The following is a 20845-nucleotide window of genomic DNA, read 5'->3' as shown; positions in this document are numbered from 1 at the left end:
CGATAAACACTGCGAAGATACGCTCAGGTGGTCGCTTGATCCTGGAGATCGAGATCCATCGTGGGGTACAAGGGGGTTGACCGGGACCGGAGCAAGCCAAGGCACTTAATGCGCCAAACCCCACCGCTTTTTTCCACCTAAAAATACCCGTCGGGAAACACCAGAAAAATACTGTGTACATGTCACTGAATGAATGGCTTGATGGATACCAAGAAGAAATTATTTTTTTATTAAGGACGATCTTCTGTTTGCCATGGAAGAAGTTTCGCCCACGGACGGCCACAGTGAGCATCAGGCTACCACACACGATGCCGCGACGGCCGTACCCGTCCGACCATATCGTTCGCACAAGGTGCCAGCGTGTGACCGATGTCGGGCTAGGAAGCTTCGCTGCACGGTTGACATCAAAGACAAGCCCTGTCTGCTGTGTCGCCTTCACAGCGCCGAGTGCGTTCGTCGTGGACCTTCGGCCCTTCAGCAGTCCGTGGGGGCTGCGGGTGACGGTCCCGGACAGCAGCAGCAGTTCAACTATGGCAAGAGCGCGACAGGCCACAGCATTGCCGCCAACTCTGGGACCCGACGGAGAAGCGGCTCCAGGTCGCCCAAGCGCCGTCGCGCCAACGCCGATGACCATGCCTACCACCACAGGCGCTCCTCGGCCCCGGGCACCCGGCATGACAGTCCCGTAGACGACACGGCGCCGCACGACCGGCCGTTTGCCATGGTCGGTCCAGAGTCGGCCGAGGATCTGCACGTCATCGAACAGTACATTTCGGTGCAGCAGAGGACGGCGACGGGATCCGGCAGCGGCACCCCGGGCGAGCCGTCCAACGGCGAGGCTACGGGCAACCGCAAGAGGCTGTTCAATCTCGTGTCGAGTGACCCGAGCAATCCTGTCGTGTCGCTCAATGTGCCTCGTTATCGCGCCGGCTATGTCGTTGCGCGGGTGCCTGGTAAGACGCAGCTAGAGATTCTCGAGCAGATCCTGGGGCCGTTGAAAGATGAGCTCATTGAAGTGTATGTTTGTGATCAGTCCTGGTGGGTCTTCCATGGATCAGATTACCGCTGCTAACGCTACTTTGCAGATATTTTCGTAAAAACCACCCAGCCTTCCCGATCCTGGATGAAACCGCGTTCCTGGCTGCAAAAGAGCGTGATAGCATGCAGATGATCTCGCCCACGTTACTATGCTACGTATATGCCACATCCCTCATCTTCTGGCGATCGTCTCCAATATTACGGAAGCATCCCCGGCCCGATATCACCTACGCCCTGAACCAATCTGTTTCCGCTCTGCAGGAGGATTTCCATGCTGCCAGCCTTTCCACCGTGTATGCTGCGCTGCTAGATCTGAACGGTAGGCCAACCACCGCAGTAACCTACAACACAATGCTCAACGGGAGAGTCGTCGCCATGGCCCATCTCCTGGGTTTGAACCGCGACCCTGAACGCTGGGATCTCAGCGACCAAGACAAGAAGCTACGCGCCAGGCTTTGGTGGGGCGTTCTCATCCACGACAGGTGGTCGTCCTTTGCCTATGGTGTACCTCCCAGCATTGCTCAAAGCCAGTACGATGTACCATTGCCTGATAAGGCTGTCTTGTCCACACCAGGTGTCGGCCCAGACAGGGAGCGCGATCGGGCGGCCGAAGGATTCATAGCCCTCTGCGGCCTTACCGAGATCCTTGGTGACATATTACCGCTGCTGCATGATTTACGACGGAAGACTGTAAATACGTCACGGAGGAGGAGAGACCTCGAGAGCGATCTCGAGGAGTGGGAATCAAATCTCCCCGAGTTCCTGAAAGAGGGAGGGAAGAAGGCTGGTGGGAACGGAAGGTCGCCTGTTTCGGGCTCGAGCAGCTTATGGCTGGGTTACCTGGCGGTCAAGATGCTGCTGTGTCGAATCAACCTTCGAGTAGGTGAAGTTTCTGTCTATTTATTTTCAACGCATGACTATCGTGGAGAATGCTAATTGACACCCAACCTCTTGCTCAAAAACAGGAAGCATCGCGGTCGAGCCAGTCGATCGAGTCGGAAGAGAAGGACTATCATCTTTCCAAACTAAGAAGAGTTGCTGAAGCAACTGTGGACTTTGTCTGCTCTCTAAGTGAGGAAAACCTACTGTCGGAGTTTTGGTGGCCATGTAGGTTTTTTTTTCTTCTTCTTTTTTCACTTCCCCCCGCTGCCCCCTTGCGCTCGAAAGCTTGTGATGATCTTTATAAAGAAAACAACATGATAGGAAGAGAATGACTTCCATTGCGGAAGCGTGATCTTAATTTTCCAATCTGAAGCTTTGCACTTCTCAACAACCGTTTTTCCCACTGCATTGATGGCAATCCAAAAGCTAACGCTATCACAACACTCTAGACACGGCTTATCACCTCTCATCAGTTACATTTCTCCTCTTACGATGTGCGATCGAGTCTACCGACCCAGGTGCTTCCGCATCGTGTCGATCATACGTTGAACGGCTTCGCGCTCGCCTCTACGAAGCCCGTGAACAATCCGGTTGGGATCTCGGCGACATCTGTCTTGCTCAGTCCGAGGAGTCTGTAACAAAAGTCGTCACCGCCAGCCACACCGGCACAGAGGCAGTGGGCGGGAGCGTCATGGGGATCGAGCTGCCCCCCTCGACTGTGCTCCCGATCCCAGACGCAGACGGGGAGATTATGTTCCAAGGCGACGTGATGGGCGGCCAGGTGGGCGTATTTCCACATCAGAACAACTACAACACTATAGACCCGTTGGGATATCCATGGGCGGACTTGTGGGACATGTTCAACGCCGATGGAAGTGTCATAAATTGAGACGGGCAACCCTCCAAATGCGTATCAGAGGTAGCGTGGGGGGTATGGATTTCCGACGGAAAACATCATCCTATCAGCGCATATCTACACCTCGACTAGATAGTCCTAGTGGCCCGTGACTAGGCGTGGGCGGCCTTGCCCAGTACTTAATGGTAATGATTGGTGAAAGTACGATCTCTGAGCTCCGTCTCGAGCTGTCTTTCTAATTCGCTTCCCTTCACCCCGCCCACCATCTGTCTCCCTCTGAATATATTTTTGATACCCAAACACGCCCCGGCCGTCATGACTGAGCCGCCTCACCCCTACAATGCTTTAGATGCTGCCAAGCTCCAGGAGGCAGCTGATAGCTCTCTGCTTTCTTACGGCCCATCTTTCCACAATGAGATAATAGCCCGAGCTGAGGGTGTCTTTATTTACACGGTCGCCGGCCGTCGCATTCTGGACTGGACCTCGGGTCAAATGTCGTGCCTGATCGGGCACGGCAACCCAGAAGTGGTCAGCGTCATTCACCAACATGCCACTAGTCTCGACCACCTCTTCAGCGGCATGCTCTCGCCACCCGTCATCAACCTCGCCGCCGAGCTGAAGAAGCTGCTGCCGCCGGGGCTGGAGCGCAGCATGTTCCTGTCGACGGGCGGAGAGAGCAACGAGGCCGCCATCAGGATGGCCAAGTGCGTCACGGGCAGGTGGGAGATCGTCGGGCTCAGCGCGAGCTGGCACGGCATGACGGGCGGCGCCGCCGGCGCGCAGTACCACTCGGGCCGACGGGGAATCGGGCCCATGATCCCTGGCAACCTCATGCTCCCCGCCCCCAACACCTACCGCTCCATCTTCCGCCACGCCGACGGCACCTACGACTGGGAGACGGAGCTCGACCACGGCTGGGCCATGGTGGACGCCGCGTCCTCGGGGTCCCTGGCCGCCGTCATCCTCGAGCCCATCCTCTCCAGCGCCGGCATGCACGCCCTGCCCGACGGCTACCTCGCCGCCATGAAGGCGCACTGCGAGCGCCGCGGCATGCTGCTCATCCTGGACGAGGCGCAGACCGCCATCGGCCGCGCGGGCGACATGTTTGCCTTTCAGCACCCGAGCAACGGCGGCGTGGTCCCCGACGTGCTGACGCTGAGCAAGACGCTGGGCAACGGGCTGCCGCTCAGCGCCGTCGTGACCAGCGATGCCATCGCCGCGCGCGCCAGGGGCGAGGGCTTCCTGTTCTTCACCACGCACGTCAACGACCCGCTGCCCGCTGCCGTCGGGCTCAAGGTCCTGCAGATCGTGCAGCGGGACGGCCTGGTGCAGCGGTCGCGGCGGCTGGGCGAGAGGCTGCACGCCGGGCTCCGGAGGCTGCAGGAGCGGTACGCGTGTATCGGCGACGTCCGCGGTAGGGGGCTCATGGCGGGCGTGGAGATCGTCTCGGACCGCGAGACCAAGGCGCCCGGCATGGAACTGGCAGACAGGCTGGGCAAGAGGATGATGGAGCTGGGGGTTTCTGCCAACTTGGCTACTCTGGCGTCTTTTGGGGGCGCTTTTCGCATCGCGCCGCCCATTACCATATCCGAGGAGGAGCTGGATCTAGGCTTGGGCTTTATGGAGGAGACGTTGAGGTCTACGGAGGGGTCGATGCCGACCGGTAGGTGATCAAGGGGGAGAGTAGGAGCTGTGGATATATGTGTTGGGAGATGAGGGGGGAGTATGCTAGTTTGTTGTGTCAGAGTAATGAATCACGAAATGTAAACCATTATCAAGGAGCCATCCGCAAGTGATGTGCGTATTTGTGTCTAGGGGTTAGTTCCTAGTTGTGAAAATACAGGATGGATTAAAAACACTTCGCGACGCCGGTCTTTCTTTTGATGTTGTAAAGTGGTTCTTTACCACAATGCTTGCCTGATTCACCCAAGCAGGTGGGATATTTGTACTCAATCTCGCAGGACCTCGAAACACACATAATCCGAGGTAAAAAAAAAAATCAAATCAAAGTCTCAGGCCGCAGTAGGTATAACAATTTTCCCCAAACAAAACCCAGGCCACACTACTGACACTACTAGCAGTACATACGCCCTGCGGTAAACCCTTTGGCTAACAAATCAGTACCGGTGGCATCCATCAAGGGAGAAAAGAGAAGAAAATAGAAGAAAAGAGAAAATCATAACGCAATACAATGACAACGGATCGTCTCAAACATGTTTGCCGTCAAAGAGAAAAGAAAGTAATGAGCTTCGCAGGTGTCAAAGAGACGAAAAGTAGAAAATATGTACCAGTGTTGAACCTTTGAGACGGCCGCCTCCAAACATTACTGGTAGGCCTTCTGGCAAAGAGACTGTTACTGCGTTGCACAACAACCTTCAGACCTGCAAATCAACGCAAAGCATATGACCACAAGGCATCTGTTCTGACGAGAGGGATCATCAAGGGCTTCGTGGCAATTTGATGCTTTCCTAAGCAACACCACCACTATGATCGACATCCATACCGTCATCGGCATAAGGCTGATAACGAGGTGCGGACTGCGAGGCTCCGAGCCCGTTGTTGTTCCGGCTGGCGAACGAGGTAGCCGCGTTGGTGGCCTCGCTAGAAGCATCAGCAGAATGGTCGTCTTCGCCGTCGCCGGCCGATTCCAGCTTGGTGATGGACTCCATGGCCTTTTGCAGCTTCTGCTGTTCGTCCTGGTGCTTTTTCCGCTGGGCTGCAACGTGGTGCTCCTCCGCCATCAGAGCATCGATTCGCTCCGGGGAGATGGCTTTTGATGTGATGAGAAAGTTAGCAATGTGTTGATCCCAGCAGTGGAGGTAAAGGGGTGCGTGCGTCCAGTTTGACTGCGGCTTACCTTGAGGTCCCGCGAGCCCAAGCTTTTCGTCCAGATGGCTTCTCGACAAGGTCGTAACCATACTTGGGATCAAATCCGACACAATCGCCTGTCCGACGCAATCAATGAACCGCTTTGCAGCCGTCAAATAGTAGCCCCTAACGTGGGCGCAAATCTCGAGCTCACGAGCGTATTCGTCCGGACCAAGAAGCTGCAGGTTGTTAGCCTTGTCCTTCTTTTCCTGTGCCGTCAGTTTGTCATGGTCTTTAATGGGAGGGGCGTCCTTTCCCAGACTCTCTTGGTGCTCCCTCCAGCGGCACTGAAACACGTTCTTGTTAGCTCGTCTTCTTCAGCGCCAAGAAAAAATGACTTTTCCTTACCTCGTAGCGTCGGTGAAGAAGAATTTCTCGCTCTGCCTGCTTGTGGCGTTCAAAAGCTTCGGTGTTGCGAGTGTAGAGACGCTTGCTCTCGCGAGAAAACAGCGTCGACAAGGACTGTGAAAGTTCTTCTTTTTGCTGCTGGACATATGCAGCAAGGTGGTTTTTGGCCTCCCGGAACGCTGCTTTGGTCCTGAGCTTTTCGAACGACATTTCCAAAACTTGATCGAGCTTGCGGCTCAGCAACTGAATAAATGAGTCGACGCAATCGTCCAGAGGACGGGCCCAGCGCGAAATGGCTTCCAGCGAGAGTTCGGGATAGATCTCAGGCGGCGTGACGTCTGGTTCTCCATCCCGGGCTCGGGCCTGACAACGCCTCCGTACAGTCGCCAAGTCGTTCTTAACCGGAGACACAGGCGGCGTCGCAACGGCAACACGAAAGCTTTCCTCCTGCTTGACAGTCGGGCGTGATCGCTTGGGTGTTCCATTAGTAGGCTGCTGTCCTTCCAGAAAGGTATCAAGCCTGCGACGGCGGCTGGGCGGGACGGGTGTATCGTCGTCAAGAGTCAGATCGATCGAGCTCTTGCTGGTCGCTGTGCGACTCGGCGTGGGAGTGGGCGCAGGGCCAATTCGTCGAGCTTGAGGGGTCATGGGCCTCCTCGACGGAGCAGGGCTTTTGACAATGTACCGCGGCTTCAGTTCCAGAATCTTGCGCTCAAAAGCGTCCAGGAGAGACTTGCAATCAGCGTCGAAGTCGCCAGTCACAGTCAACCCCAAGCCGTTCCTCACGCCGTTCACAAACCCAATCAAAGCCTCGCGCAGTTCGGCATAAGGGTGGTCCGGAGTATCTGGCAGCTTTGCCAATTCCCCATTAACATATCGCAAGCGGTCAGAAATTGTTTCAAGAATGCCAGGCAAGCTTTGGTAAAAGGCTCGGTTCAGCGTATCCGAAAGGAATACAACAAGCTGGTTAAGACCGCATCGATCCCCGTGTTGCTGGAAGCGGTCAGACCAAGGGTTCACGCCGTCAGGAGCTTGCCCGTTGAAAAAGGCTTCCTCGAAGCTGTTTTGACTCTCTGGATCCGTTGGCTGTCGCGCCGTTATGAAAAACTTATAACCAACACTGTGTTGTGTACCAGCCAGCATACCGAGCCACTGTTCGTGATTTCCCGGTGGCAAAAGATCAGCTTTGGTCAATACGCCCACAGTCCGATTTTGAGCCGCCTCTTTGCGGATTATCGCGAGCGTAGAAGAATTCTCCGGGTCGCTGTTCATAGGCACAGCCCACATGATGATGGCGTTGGGATCGGCAATGTACTTGCGGGCCATGTTTTCTACGACTTTGACCAGGTAACTGTGAAACAAAGCAGTCTGGATTAGTCTCGTGGAGCATTCGAACAAAATGAATTTACCAGAAAAAAGAATACTCACTGATCTTCCTCTCGCCTGGTGGCTTTGATCAATCCTGGAAGGTCGTAGAAAGAGATATCAGGAAGATTGGGACCACTAATCTGCAAAGCCACGACATTTGGGCTGAAATCAGTTTCAGCGCTCTTTTCCTCCTCCTGCAACCTCGCCTCGTCATCTGGTTGCTGAGCCCGTGGCACATAAAGCCTGTGAGGTTTATGATGGTTCAAGATTGCAACCTGTGCCCAGCGAATCGCATTTCGGATTCGGTCATCGTCTTTCTCTCGACAGGACCAGAACTCTTTGACAACCCTCGGCTGGGGAGACCACGGGCCAAAGTCATCACTTGTCACTGAGTTTGTCCCAACATAGGTGTAGTCCTGCTGGAGAGAGATTTGTAGAGCCCATGAATCACTTTTTGACAAACGGATGTGCACCGGGCACCGGGTACACATGCCTTCTCGGTCTAAATAGGAGACAATGGTTAGCTTGATAAAATTGGCGTCAAGCTTCATATAAGATGCTAACTTTTATTCTGGGTCTTTCAAACCGCCTCCGATGTGACGCAAAATTGAGAAAATCACACGTGGGATGTTGACTTACGCGGAAGGGAGATTCCAGCGATTCCGGACATCAGGGTCGATTTGCCAGAACTCTGATCGCCAACCAGGACCAGAGATGGCAAGTCCACATGCTGGATGCCGAGGGTTTGAAGTTCACCCAGAGTCTCTCCAAGCGCCTTCAGGTTCTTTGCGATACGCTCAAAATTGCGGTTTAGCAAAGAATCACTATCGACGTTGACACCTAGGCCTCTGCCTGGAACGGCCCGATGACGATCTGGGTCAGGCTTGACAACTTGACGCATTTCCCTAATTACGACAAGATCAGGATCGGAATCCGAGTCGTCCTGGAGCGCCGCCATGGCCTGCGCCTGTCGCGTGTCCGCGCTAGCTTTGGGGAAGTTAGAAAGCACTGCGGAGACCATGGAATAAGGTTAATGGAATAGAAAATGAATATAGAGCTTACGGGCTAGTGACCGGGCGTTACGACGTGCAGTTGTATTCAGATTCACATCCTCTGAGGCCCGCGATGTCATGGTGGGCGTTCGGTTCACTCTGGCAGGAGTCCGACCGGCACATGGTGATGCCGGAGTCTCTCGACTCCTCTGAGGTTCTTGCTTGATGACTCTAGGCATCTGCGAATAGATAATGAAAAATTAGCCAACGGGAGCTGGGTTGCAAATCTTCAAAAAATGTGTCAAGAAGTATCAGGTTTGTTGCCAAGTGCGATAGAAAGTAAGGCAGATCTGAGATAGACAGGTGGAGATGGGGTAGAATGACGGTATTTACCTTATAAGTAAGTGGCTAGGTAAAGTACATAGAAAAGTAACACAGAACAAACACCATGGATTTGATGAAAATAGTGATGGAAAATTCAATCAGAAAGGCGATCACAAAGCAGGCGTACAGGTGAAGAAGTGAAGATAGGCAGTTATAAGCATTTACTCCCCGGTCAAGGAAGCCGTGTTGAAGCTGTACTAGTCTCGGGCGGTTGATACCACGGGCATGGACAACGGCTGTAGGAGGTTGTGAAAGGTCAAGCAAGCCAAAAGTGAGAAAAATTAGACCAAAGGTGCATTGAAGAATTGAACTCAGTTTGCTCACACTCACACTACGGTTGGAAAACGATATCTCGAAAGGGACCCAGCTCAGGTTCAGCTCTGTTAAGATTCACAGCCAAATCCCTAACAATCCTTAACACTTATGAACGACATCCCGAGAACAGGCAGCAAAGGGTAATGACAGGGATTCAGCAGCCCCGCTTTTCGCAGCTTCAGAAGGAAATTGTGGGTCATCGGTTTGAGAACGCGGTTAACTGTCTTTGCTGTGTTCATTCGACTGCATCTTCTGGATAGAGAGCAGTTGGTTGCTCGTTTCGACAAAAGCAAAAAGCAACTAGGTCGCCCATTTAACTGTAATGCGCCTGTCATACGTCATAGCCGGAGAATGACAATGAAAGGCGGTAGTACTAGTAGTAGTAAATTTGAACCGTTGGAGATGCGGATACATCCACTACACAGATATACCCCAAGACAGTATTGATATTGGTGAATGAATGTCTATATCGATGCTGCGGCTGAATCTGCAGCGGCAGATGAAAGGGGTTGGGCAAGGTACGTACCGAGCTGTATGTAGTTTGCAGATTACAACCCGATAAGATGTTAAGCAGAGCCATCGATCGTCTGAAGCGTCTGGCCTTCTTCAGCTGTACCCCACCAGCCGTTTACATTTACACAACGGGAGAAGGCACGAACTCCCCCGCAGGCTGCATTCTGTTACCTATTTAGGTGGGGTTGAGGGTAGCAAGGTGGCACATGCGGTTTATACACAGAGTCTGATTGGCCCAAAATCCAACAAGACCCTTGCCAGCCTGTCGCATTTTGGTACGCTATAGTTCTCAGGGGCGGCAACAAACCCAAGCGCCCCCGAAATTTCTGGTACACGAACAGCAAACAGGTGGAAAGGTGGTGCCCAAGGCTTACGTCCTCGAATCTGTCTTTTTTTCATTCCTCGATACCCCCATTCGCGTCTTTTTTGTTCGATATTCAGTAGCCACAATGTCTCTGCAGGTCCCCATCCGGAGCAACGGCGTGCAGGCCGTTACCAAGGCTGTCATCTTGGTTAGCTTACCCCCTCTGTCGAATCGGCGGTGACGTTTCTTGGCGCCACTCTGCGCGTCTGGCCCTGGAAAGATATCAAGCCTCTAACTATCTATTCACTGCGCAGGTAGGAGGATCGTCAAGAGGTACTCGATTCCGACCTCTATCGCTGGATGTCCCGAAGGTTGGTTTTCACTTGCCCGGATACAATTGACGACGTTGCGTCCCCACTAACCAGCCGTTATCTCGCAGCCCCTCTTCGATGTCGCCGGCCACCCCATCATCTGGCACTGCCTGACTGCCATCAGCACCGTCCCTTCGATCCACGAGGTCTACCTGATTGGCTACTACGACGAGTCCGTCTTCCGTGACTTTATCAAGGATTCGTCGACCGAGTTCCCCAACCTTTCCATCAAGTACCTGCGAGAGTACCAGGCGCTGGGCACCGCCGGTGGCCTGTACCACTTCCGCGATGCCATCCTCAAGGGCCGCCCTGAGCGCCTCTTTGTGCTCAACTCGGACGTCTGCTGCTCCTTCCCTCTCAACGAGATGCTTAAGATGTTCACCGAGAAGGATGCCGAGGCGGTTATTCTAGGTACGCGGGTCGGCGAGGAGGCTGCAACCAACTTCGGCTGCATTGTTAGCGACAACCACAGCCGCCGTGTGCTCCACTACGTCGAGAAGCCCGAGTCTCAAATCTCCAACCTGATCAACTGTGGTGTCTACCTTTTCAGCACCGAGGCCATCTTCCCCTCGATCCGTTCCGCGATCAAGCGCCGCACCGACAGGCCGCGTCTCTCCTCGTACCGATCATCCGAGAACCTTGAGGCTAGCTTCATCGAGTACGCAGACGACGATGAGGGATCCAAGAACGAGGTCATCCGCCTGGAGCAGGATATCCTCTCCGACATGGCCGATACCAAGCAGTTCTTTGTGTATGAGACCCAGGACTTCTGGCGCCAGATCAAGACGGCCGGCTCCGCCGTCCCCGCCAATGCTCTGTACTTGCAGCAGGCATGGCAGGGCGGCTCCAAGGAGCTTGCTGCTCCCAGCGCCAACATCATCCCCCCAGTCTTCATCCACCCCTCGGCAACCGTCGACCCCACCGCCAAGCTGGGACCCAACGTGTCGATCGGCCCTCGCGCAACCGTCGGCCCCGGTGCCCGTGTCAAGGAGTCGATCGTGCTTGAGGACGCCGAAATCAAGCACGACGCTTGCGTGCTGTACTCAATCATCGGTTGGGGCAGCCGGGTTGGTGCCTGGGCTCGTGTTGAGGGCACTCCTACGCCTTCCACAAGCCACACCACAAGCATTGTCAAGCAGGGCGTCAAGGTCCAGGCTATCACTATCCTGGGCAAGGAGTGCGGAGTCAGTGACGAGGTTCGCGTGCAGAACTGCGTGTGCCTGCCGTTCAAGGATTTGAAGAGGGTGAGTTTTCTACGATGGACCTCTGAGCTGCAATTGTTTCTTTTTTTGCTGACAGTGACATTCTTTTTAGGATGTGGCCAACGAGGTGATCATGTAAAAGCCGACCAAAAATACCGGCGAAACGCATAAAGATACCAAAATTCACGGGAATTTGTCGAGTACCATTTTTGGGGGGTCATTAATTAGGCATGAGAGTGACCGGATAGCTACCGACAGACTTGCATGATCTTCATGAGACCAGTTTGTCAAAATTACAGATTACTCCTAGCAACATGGGTGAGAAATGATAGGTAGATGGAAAAATCGACAAAAGAGCTTCAGCAGTTTGTTTGTCACCCCGACATGAGATCTTTTGCATTGTTTCTGTTCGTGTCAAAGTTGGGCTTCGTTTGGGCTGCGGTGCTTATGACGAGCAAAACGTTAACACCCAATGACGAAGTGCTTGCAGTTTGTAAACGGCAATCAGGCCTATAACACGGAGTTTCAATATGGATTTTCCGCTTATTAAGGAAGGTCTCGAGCAACACCCCAGCGTAAGATGTCAGAATTGCTATCGTGGCACCCCAGGAGCCGTTTGAATCCAAGGGTCCTGGTTTTGACAACCTTGGCAGAATCCCAACCTCTGCATCAAGCCACAGCGACAAGGTTGATGATGAAATGTACTCGGTATTCCAATACGATTTTGTTGCTTTTCCGCTGCATGAAAGACGGCAACTCTGCGGTGGAGAGAAACTTGATAGGCCAGACAGTTGAGGTTCTCTCCCAGCTCTACGTTACGGAGTACCAGAATGTTCCGACTTTGCCGAATTCGTCTCCTTATTACTGCAGCAAGGTGGAGCTCCACCTTGTGACCGGAATGGCTGCCGATGGAGAAAACTATACTATGTACGTATCACCGGTAGTACTACTGGTACGTAGGTACCTAATTGCACACGTCAAGGTGGGCTCGATGCGGTGAGGAGCGCTCTCTTTTTTTTTTTCGAGGCTTTGGAGGTGGTTGGTACCAAGTCAGGCAACGGGAGGCGGGTCCCGGGTGTCTGGGCAAGCCCACCCACATTGCGCGGACATTAGCAGTGTTCTGCAAGGACGCCTAACGAATGGCAAATCCGAGAACCAATCATTGCCAGCCGCCCCGTGAAAGTTGCCGACACTGGATGCTCGACCTTGATTGTTAAATTGATTGGATTGGGAAAGCAGGGGAATCTTCCTCTTTGTTGTCATCGCCCACCCCTTTTCTGCTGTATCTCCCCTTTTTTCCTTCGTCGTGCTTGAATCTTTGACAGTTTCGTTTTGCGGGTTTGGCAAGCCCGGTTGCTTTCCACACTAGAACTATCCTTTCCTACGGTACTTCGTACCTACCTGACCACCTCACAGAGTACACACTACTACTCTATCTATTTTAGCCCATCTTGAACTGTACCACGCTATCATCCACGTTGTGCTTCTGCTAGTGCACAAGGAAAGCAGCAGCAGGGCCAGATCCAGATTGAAATCGGAAAACCCCTGCAGCCAAATTTTGCATGTGCTTGCGACACAGCGGGGTCCCCTACCAGCCTTGACGTGGGCTCCCTCACCGACTCTGGACAGTGCAAAAAAAGAGAGGCCGCCCCAAACTTTGACTGCGTCGCCATTTTTTCTTTTAAAGTATCCAGACGAGCCGGAATCGTCCTTGGAACTCAAGAGGTCCTAAATCACTGCAACCCAGTTCAATATGCCGGTTACGGAGACTGTTACAATCATCAACAATTCGGGGAAGATCATCAGCACGGTAGGTTATTTTGTTATCGCTTCCCCCCCCTCTTCTCGTCTGTCCTACCCAGAGCTCCTCCCAAATTTCGATGACAGAAATGGTGGGGAACCAGGTCCAAATGATCTACCACTCCGCAGAAGCTTAAAACAAAAGTACGGATGGGGATGCGATGACAGCTTCGATCGCTTCGCTTCTGAGTTATCGTCCAAAATGTATAGAATTTTTATCACAGAATGACTTACTAACACTTAGTACTATGGGCAGGGTAAGCAACTGTTTGGGCTTTTCAAGGACGCCAAGGTTGCCTATCAGGAGAAAAAGGCTGCACTTAAGCCACAGGCGCCCGTGCCGGGGATCAAACGGGCGCAAACCATCGATGTCGTCTCACGAGGACCGCCGGCTGGCGTAGCCGGCAACCCGGCTATGGCAGTTGGGCCAGGGCCGGGCTACTATCACGGACATCCTCAGTATGACGACCACGTCTACGAGGCACAAACTATCTATGAGTATCCGCAACACCATGCGCCGCCGCCTCCACATCAGCGCCGCCATATTGAGGCGGTGGAAGGCACAGAGGGCCGACGGAGATCACTAGACGACACGGCAAGCCGTACCTCGTCACATCGGTCACACCGGACACATCGGAGCAGTCGTACCAGCAGGCACGAGGGCACTAGGTCGGCCCGCCCACCGCTGACGGCCTCCAATCTACGCACTCTTTCAGAGGTGTCGTCGACGGCACCCACCGTCACACCCAAGGCCTACCGCCAACCTTATGCTGAGACGGCCATGGTCTCGCGGCCGAACCTGGCTCATGCGAACACGATGCCGGTCGGCGAAGCGGCCGAGTACTATGCCATGGCCGCACAGCCACCATCCGCGCCCCCGTCGCTGCCGCGGCCCGCCTCGGAAACGGACCTCAAGGTGAAGAAGAAGAAGTCGATCGATATGAACCTCGCCTACGGCAACATCCCGCCGGATCTGGAGTCGAGGACGGACCTGGACAAGCACATGTCCAAGGACAAGGAAGCCGAGGCCAAGTCGCTCATGCAGCGGATCGAGGCCATGTTGGTGGAGGCACAGTGCCTGCAGTCCTCGGCGACGACCATCATCGCCAAACTGCAGAGCAATCCCGAGGCGGCTGCGGCAGTCGCCCTGACGCTGGCCGAGTTGAGTGCTCTGCTCTCCAAGATGAGCCCGGCGTTCCTCGGTGTGGTGCAGGGTGGCGCGCCCGCGATCTGGGCGCTCCTGGCCAGCCCGCAATTCTTGATTGCTGCGGGTGCAGCTGTCGGAGTCACGATCGTCATGTTTGGCGGGTGGAAGATCATCAAACGCATGCAGCAGCCCGCGGCGCCGGCGCTGGAGGCCCCGATCGAGATGCAGGGCGTTCCCGGCCCGGAGATGCAGGCTCACCCCCAGCAACATGCCCCCTACCCTGGGCACCCGTACAACCCGGCCGACCCGCAAATGATGAGCGGCGCCGGCGGTGGCCCTGGATACTACTACGGCAGCGGCGGTATGTATGCGCAGCGTGGCCCCGAGGGCGGCACGGTGACGGGGAGCATGGACGAGGCCCTCGTGCTGGAGGAGGAGCTCAGTACCATCGAGACGTGGCGACGAGGCATCTCGGCGTACGGTGACGACGAGAGCGTCGACTTGGAGCTCATCAGCCCCGAGGCGATGCGGTCCACCCTAAAGGTAGACGACGACGCCATGTCCCGGCGGACGGTCAGGACCCACAAGAGCCACAAGAGCCGCAAGCACCGCGACGAGGACGTGCCGGAGAGGAAGAGCAGTCGAAGCAAGGACAAGGACAAGGACGACGACGCGTCGGAGTCGGGTCGGAGCAGGAGGCACCACAAACACCGGGACGGCGACGAGGCCAGCGAGGCAGGGAGCCACCGCAGCCACAGGCATCACCACCGAGACAAGGACCGGGATGACCAGAGCGATGCGGGCAGTCACCGGAGCAGCGGCAGCCACAGGTCGTCGCGATCCAAGAGGCATGAGGCCAAGTCCGAGGTTAAAGCCATCGAGTACAACAAGGACGAGGACAACACGCTCGATGCGGTCCTCAGGCCGAAGAAGAACAGCATGCTGAAGTCATTGTTCAAGAAGAAGAAGGACAAGGAGGAGGAGAGGGAACGGGTTGCCGTTCAGGCTTAGCTTGATACAAAGTATCATGCGGTTTGTGTTTGTATGGCCCTATCGGTTCGTCTGTGGGGTTTGGATGCGTCACGTCACGTCACGTTAATGTATTTGGATAGCACGAAGTATGTCTTTAACGGTTTAGTTAGTATTTTTAGCGTTCACGTAAGGTACAAGGGATATATGTTTACTTTAGATTTATTACCACGTTCGTCGTTTCAGACATTGATGCATTTTTTAATCTGAAAGAAAAAAAAGTCAAACGTAAGCACTGTCCCACCTTGTAGAGGGTTCGAGGTTGTCTGGATGATGATCTGGTGACAGCTGCAGGTTACAATCGGCAACCGAGTATTTTGGGATGACGGGTAGATACTACAGACGAGTTGGGGCAGCAGATCACAAGAACCTCGGCTGGCTCGACTATTGTTGAGTCGTCTAATAGATACAGCTCGCAAGCAGAGGCTCTTTGTGATTTAATTCCGAATATTTCGGGGTTGATAGGTAAGTTCAGACCGCCTGTTTTTTTTGGGGGGGCCTGCATTAAGACGACGGACAAAACTCTCCGTAAAAAAGACTTTGGCGGCTTCACTCGGAAAGCAATGCTGTGGACTTGTAGAAGACGTGGCAGTGATTGTACCTACATATGATGTGTAAACACATGGGAAAGAAACGAAAAGAGACGATTGAATAGCCCCTGATCTCGTACTGTATACTTGACCTACTGCACCGCTACATAATGTTGCGGTCGAGACCAGACGGAGAACAAGATGTCCGCGCCCCGCTCCCAGGCTTTTCCCATATGACCGCCATTCTTGATCTTGGCGTGTGCCGCCGCTGGAAGCTCTTGCCCTGCTGCCCAGACCCCCCCGGACGCAGGGGCTTCCCTCTAACCCCCCACGCGCTAAATGGGTGATCCATCCGCATCACCCAGCCAATTAGCGAGGGTCAGCCCCGCCAAAGAAAGACCGCCCAGCTTTCTGCACGTTTGCTGCTCTCCAGCTTTCTTTAACCTGGGGAAAACAGACGAGCTTGACGAGAAGACTCAAGTCAGCTGGGGGGAGGGGGGCTTGGTTCTTTGTTTGCTCCGCAGTTCTTCATTTTTGCCGCAAATCGGATCGTTCTTTTCTACAGAATCGTCGATTCGCAGTGTGTGGTGGTCTTGTTTCTGTTGTGAATCATGGTTTGCACCTGACCAAAACCACTGTGACTGGCCAGGTGTGCCAGACGCTCCGGTTTTTTATTTTATTTTGTTTGGGCCTCGTGACATGCATTCCGGTTCTCCGTACCGTGTACTCCGTATTCTTTGTTATATTTTTATTTTCTGTTACTTTACTTTTGCGGTCACGGCTGTGCGGATATGCTTAGCAAGCTTAGCAGGTGATCGGCGCTCTTTTCGCCAGCCATTCCACGTTGCATGTCATGCAAGATATAACTTTCTTGAGCTCCACGTGTGGGTGGCTCTTTACTATAGTATGTTACATGGGTGCCTAACTACCTTTGCGTTGACACCTGAAGAAGTAACAAAAAAATCGTTCGGTTCTTGTTAGCAAACAAGTAGCAAAGCAGTTTGTGGTTCGTTTGCTTACCACCCATCCATTACGATTGCGCTGAGAGTCTACAGTAGACCGGATCTTGATGCAGCATTGACAGCTGCCCGTGGGCTTGCCCAAAGGGTGGGCACGCGACTCGGTCAGCGCGCTAGGTTACCCCCAATTCGGGCCGCACTCAGTTCGACTCGCCAAAGTTCCGTGTCCTCTCGTTTCGTCATAGCTGACCTACTTCAAGGTACCAGTGTCTTCGACAATCATCCAGACCTTTGTTTTTGCAATACATGGCGAGCAGCCTTGGTCTGTTCTAGGTTTTACCCGACGTCCGATCGTCCTTTTTCCCCTTTCGTCAATCTATCCCGGGCACACATGCCAGATTAATTACGTCTCGTCTGCGCATTTCTAACCCCCACGCCTCCCCCTTGTGGTTTGGTTGTTTTGTTGTTGCTACTTTTCTCGAGTCCATCCATAAACAGTGTCATCTGCACCGGCTGCCAGCTTTGTTTTCTTTCACCGTTTGTTTATTCAATAGAAGCAAAGCAGTCTTGACTGCTTTAATCATTCCTTTGTATGCATACAATTACCTACCTAGTCTAGACGCTTTGACTTTTTTTTTTTTTTTTTTTGTAATTTCCACAGCTTGAATTCCAAAGAGAGTCAGCCTTGCAAGACCAAACCAAATCAATTTGATCGACACCGCCCCGAATCCGAACCAAGCCCCAGGCCCAACTTCACAACCCCAACCCGCCAGCTGGACCGAGGGTCTCCAACGAGCCGAGCCGTTGCGGCTCCAAATAAGCCAAGATGCTCGATATTCTTCACCTAACATCGACCAGGTCCAATGCCAATAGTTCCTCTGCCGCAAAACAACATCCCGACTCCACACGGCCCCAAAAGCCCTCCGCGTCCGAGCCGACATCGGCAAAACCACAACAAACGCACTACGACAGGCCTCAACGGTCTAGACCAAACAATGTCGTTACCGTGCTAGACAGAGCAGCCAAGCTCGCTCTAGATTGTCGAGATGTTGTCTGCTCCTCTTTACGAACCGAGACGGCGGCGTTTAAGAAGCGGAGGCGCGAGTTGGAGGCTCTGATGAACAATGTACGTCGGATCGCCATATTACTTGGGGGCCCGTGATAGATGCCCTCCCCTCTGCATGTTTGCGCATAGTGCTGATATAGAATCTTGCACCCGGCGGTACAGGCTAATTCCTATGAGGAATGGGAAACTGCTGCTCGAGCCCTCGACAAGTTCATGGGCAATGACCTGTGGAAAGACAAGCTTGGTTCTGGTGAATACTGCGTTGTGGAGCTCCTCGAGAACATGCAGAGGCTAGACGAGGCTACGAAAAAGCGCAACTTCTGCGAGCTACTTTTCCTGATAAGAACGACACTTTCGCGAGACCTCGGAGGCATGGGGAGCTCTGCCTTGTATAGGCATTCTCATACGGGTACCAAGACCATCATCCAACGATATGTCCAGTCGGCCACCAGGGCAATCGAAACAATGGTGGAGCTGGCGGGTTCTGCCACATCGAGGGGAGGCATGGGATTACCCAAAGTGCTGCAGGAGCTGGAGCATACGAGAAGGCATTTCGGCCGTAGTGCCCTGATGCTTAGCGGCGGCGCCACCTATGGTATGACGCACATTGGCGTGATCAAGGCTCTGTTTGAGCAAAATTTGTTGCCGCGCATAGTCTCGGGCGCATCTGCCGGCTCTATCGTTTGCGCGGTGCTGTGCACGCACACCGACGAGGACCTGCCACGGATCATCAAAGAGTTCCCGTACGGAGAGCTCGACGTGTTTGAGGAGCAAGGTCGTCAAGTGAGCATAGCCAAGAGGCTTTGGAAGCTGTTGACGGAATGGTACTGGTACGATGAAACGCACCTCGTCAGGGTCATGCGCAACATGATTGGCGATGTTACGTTCCGCGAGGCATACAACCGTACGCGCAGGATATGCAACATTACGGTATCAATAGCCAACAACATCGAGCTTCCTCGACTGTTGAACTACCGCACATCGCCCGATGTCATGATCTGGTCCGCCGTCGCCGTCTCGTGTTCTGTCCCGGGTCTCTTCAAAGCCTCGAGCCTCATGATCAAAGACCCCAAGACGGGGGAGCAGTCTCGATGGTTCCCATCGCCGCAGAGATGGATAGATGGCTCTATCGACAACGACCTGCCCACAACTAGGCTGGCCGAGATGTTCGCCGTTAACCACTTTATAGTCTCTCAAGTTAATCCCCATGTAGTTCCCTTCCTTGAGCGGGACGACGTCATACTTGAGCCCGAGGAACGAGACTCGGCTCTTTCAACAAGCTTCAAGCCCTCATTACTCATCAAGAATCTATTCTCAGAGATCACCAGCATGGCCACAGAGGAGCTATTGTATAGATTGACCGTGGTTGCGGAAAATACTGGACCCATGTCGAATATCCTGACCAAAGTGTGCAGCATTCTGAGCCAACAATACTCGGGAGACATAACAATAATCCCCAAGATAGAATGGAGCGACATGGCTCATCTGGTTACTAACCCTACGAGCGATTTTATGCTCAAGTCCTGTCTCATCGGCGAAAGAGGAACATGGCCGAAGCTGCGACGCATCCGTGACCACTGTGCAATCGAGCTGTGTCTCGACAGGGCGATAACGGAATTGATGACGCTGGCCGCCTTTAGCCCCAGTCAAGTCAACCTGCGCCGTTCTTTGGGCCTTCACTCTGGCGATGTTGGACAACCGATCAACCGACTGCACCACCGAGAGCGTCGGCCGTCGGACAGTAATATACATATGATAATGAGACAGCGCCAAAATAATCTGGAGCTGGAGCAGCTGCTTAGCGAAAACGAATGGCGCCTCGAGAGCACGTCGGAATCCGATGACGAGGACGAAGACGGCGGTGTGATGCTAAAGGTGGACGCCCGCCCACGACGTCGAAAAACCTCATCCGGCGCGAGCGCGGCTCAAAACTCCGAGGACCGCCCACGCAAGCCTGTGCTGCGGCGTGCGGCCCGCAGCCACCAGGCGCTCCATTTCAAGGCGCTGGCACGACTATCGACGCCAATGGCCAACCCTCTGACCAAAGATCTGGACGATCTGGACGATCTGGATGTGGTCACCATGGGCTTGTCAACCTCACGATCTGGGACCCCTGGAGACCTGAACTCGCCCACGTCGACGACAAGCTCGCACAGCCCGCGGTTTATGGAGGCGGTCCGAAAGACATCTTTGGGGAAATCAGCATTTGCCCGAACCGAAATCCCGTCTTCGCCAGCCGAGGATACCCTTATCGACTCGGCATCTGACGCAGACTCGCTGCCCTCGGACCATGGTAATATCTTGGATCCAGCGGCTGAGGGCAAGCCGAAGGATGGTTCTGCGCCAAAGGTCCTTGAGCAGGCTCGATTGTGCCAAGAGCCCGAGACGACGCGGGAAGCAGACAACATGTTTACCAGTTGACTCGTGGACGAGGGCCTGAGCTCATCGGGCAGCGACACGGAGCGTGCCGGGCACCGATTACCGAACAGCACTGCTTCTGAGCAAGGTCCTCGGGGTACGAGTCGTGAGGGTGAAGTGGAGGGAGTGAGTGACCATCGGTTACTGTGGATGGGTTGGTAGAGTGGTGTAAAGGCACAAACGGTTGGATTACGAGCTATTCTTCACTTGTATCGAGAATCGCGATTGTGCAGATGACACTGTTGTATACAGTATGACGCTTGCGCAACGGTTTGGCTTTTGGTCTCCAATGACTCTATTAGACTGCATTTCTAGGTGGCATTTTGGAATAAATTAGAACGGAGCTTTCCGACATCATGTCAGGTCTTGAATGGGATGTTCGGGACGAATTTAGACATATTTAGAGACAAAATCAAGAATATCGCCCATATCACCATTGAAATTATTAGCCCGGG

General features: G+C 53.8%; 7 protein-coding genes across 7 annotated transcripts; 6 read left to right on the top strand and 1 right to left on the bottom strand.

The window, feature by feature from the left end:
• Positions 1 to 253: 253 nt before the first annotated feature.
• MGG_05939 (uncharacterized protein) lies at positions 254 to 2809 on the top strand (the record flags this gene model as incomplete). The annotated part of the gene is made up of 4 exons (XM_003711725.1): positions 254 to 1017; positions 1086 to 1917; positions 2004 to 2145; positions 2370 to 2809. The coding sequence occupies 4 exons, from the start codon at positions 254 to 256 to the stop codon at positions 2807 to 2809; spliced, it is 2178 nt and encodes a 725-aa protein (XP_003711773.1).
• Positions 2810 to 3091: 282 nt separating this feature from the next.
• Positions 3092 to 4547, top strand: MGG_05938 (2,2-dialkylglycine decarboxylase; the record flags this gene model as incomplete). The annotated part of the gene is made up of 1 exon (XM_003711724.1): positions 3092 to 4547. One exon carries the CDS (start codon positions 3092 to 3094, stop codon positions 4445 to 4447), a length of 1356 nt encoding a protein of 451 aa, XP_003711772.1. The 3' UTR covers positions 4448 to 4547.
• An 11-nt stretch (positions 4548 to 4558) lies between these two features.
• Positions 4559 to 9146, bottom strand: MGG_05937 (dynamin family protein). The gene is made up of 7 exons (XM_003711723.1): positions 8746 to 9146; positions 8423 to 8591; positions 8000 to 8347; positions 7421 to 7862; positions 5993 to 7343; positions 5634 to 5931; positions 4559 to 5546 (listed from the first exon to the last, which is right to left on the bottom strand). The coding sequence occupies exons 2-7, from the start codon at positions 8589 to 8591 to the stop codon at positions 5245 to 5247; spliced, it is 2910 nt and encodes a 969-aa protein (XP_003711771.1). The 5' UTR covers positions 8746 to 9146; the 3' UTR covers positions 4559 to 5244.
• An 867-nt stretch (positions 9147 to 10013) lies between these two features.
• On the top strand, positions 10014 to 11580 carry MGG_05936 (uncharacterized protein; the record flags this gene model as incomplete). The annotated part of the gene is made up of 4 exons (XM_003711722.1): positions 10014 to 10076; positions 10183 to 10239; positions 10308 to 11483; positions 11554 to 11580. 4 exons carry the CDS (start codon positions 10014 to 10016, stop codon positions 11578 to 11580), a joined length of 1323 nt encoding a protein of 440 aa, XP_003711770.1.
• A 218-nt stretch (positions 11581 to 11798) lies between these two features.
• On the top strand, positions 11799 to 12577 carry MGG_15235 (uncharacterized protein; the record flags this gene model as incomplete). Its single annotated transcript, XM_003711721.1, has 3 exons — positions 11799 to 12016; positions 12250 to 12368; positions 12424 to 12577. Exons 1-3 carry the CDS (start codon positions 11972 to 11974, stop codon positions 12575 to 12577), a joined length of 318 nt encoding a protein of 105 aa, XP_003711769.1. The 5' UTR covers positions 11799 to 11971.
• A 74-nt stretch (positions 12578 to 12651) lies between these two features.
• On the top strand, positions 12652 to 15614 carry MGG_05934 (uncharacterized protein). Its single transcript, XM_003711720.1, has 2 exons — positions 12652 to 13251; positions 13498 to 15614. Exons 1-2 carry the CDS (start codon positions 13195 to 13197, stop codon positions 15397 to 15399), a joined length of 1959 nt encoding a protein of 652 aa, XP_003711768.1. The 5' UTR covers positions 12652 to 13194; the 3' UTR covers positions 15400 to 15614.
• Positions 15615 to 16701: 1087 nt separating this feature from the next.
• MGG_05933 (patatin family phospholipase) lies at positions 16702 to 20818 on the top strand. Its single transcript, XM_003711719.1, has 2 exons — positions 16702 to 18032; positions 18135 to 20818. Exons 1-2 carry the CDS (start codon positions 17733 to 17735, stop codon positions 20391 to 20393), a joined length of 2559 nt encoding a protein of 852 aa, XP_003711767.1. The 5' UTR covers positions 16702 to 17732; the 3' UTR covers positions 20394 to 20818.
• The last annotated feature ends 27 nt before the right edge of the window (positions 20819 to 20845 follow it).

Source organism: Pyricularia oryzae, chromosome 3 (assembly GCF_000002495.2).
Source record: "Pyricularia oryzae 70-15 chromosome 3, whole genome shotgun sequence".
Lineage (NCBI taxonomy): Eukaryota > Fungi > Ascomycota > Sordariomycetes > Magnaporthales > Pyriculariaceae > Pyricularia > Pyricularia oryzae.
The sequence above is the reverse complement of the archived record's forward strand: the minus strand, read 5'-3'. Positions and strand labels throughout refer to the sequence as shown.

Bases quoted from the DNA above. Each gene is read 5' to 3' on its own strand.
- MGG_05937 (XM_003711723.1), bottom strand. From the start codon at position 8,591: ATGCCTAGAGTCATCAAGCAAGAACCTCAGAGGAGTCGAGAGACTCCG. The intron at 7,863-7,999 runs GTAAGTCAACAT...TCTCCTATTTAG, and splicing joins CGCTGGAATCTCCCTTCCGC to ACCGAGAAGGCATGTGTACC. The intron at 5,547-5,633 runs GTAAGCCGCAGT...TCACATCAAAAG, and splicing joins TGGGCTCGCGGGACCTCAAG to CCATCTCCCCGGAGCGAATC.
- MGG_05934 (XM_003711720.1), top strand. From the start codon at position 13,195: ATGCCGGTTACGGAGACTGTTACAATCATCAACAATTCGGGGAAGATC. The intron at 13,252-13,497 runs GTAGGTTATTTT...TACTATGGGCAG, and splicing joins CGGGGAAGATCATCAGCACG to GGTAAGCAACTGTTTGGGCT.
- MGG_05933 (XM_003711719.1), top strand. From the start codon at position 17,733: ATGCTCGATATTCTTCACCTAACATCGACCAGGTCCAATGCCAATAGT. The intron at 18,033-18,134 runs GTACGTCGGATC...CCGGCGGTACAG, and splicing joins TGGAGGCTCTGATGAACAAT to GCTAATTCCTATGAGGAATG.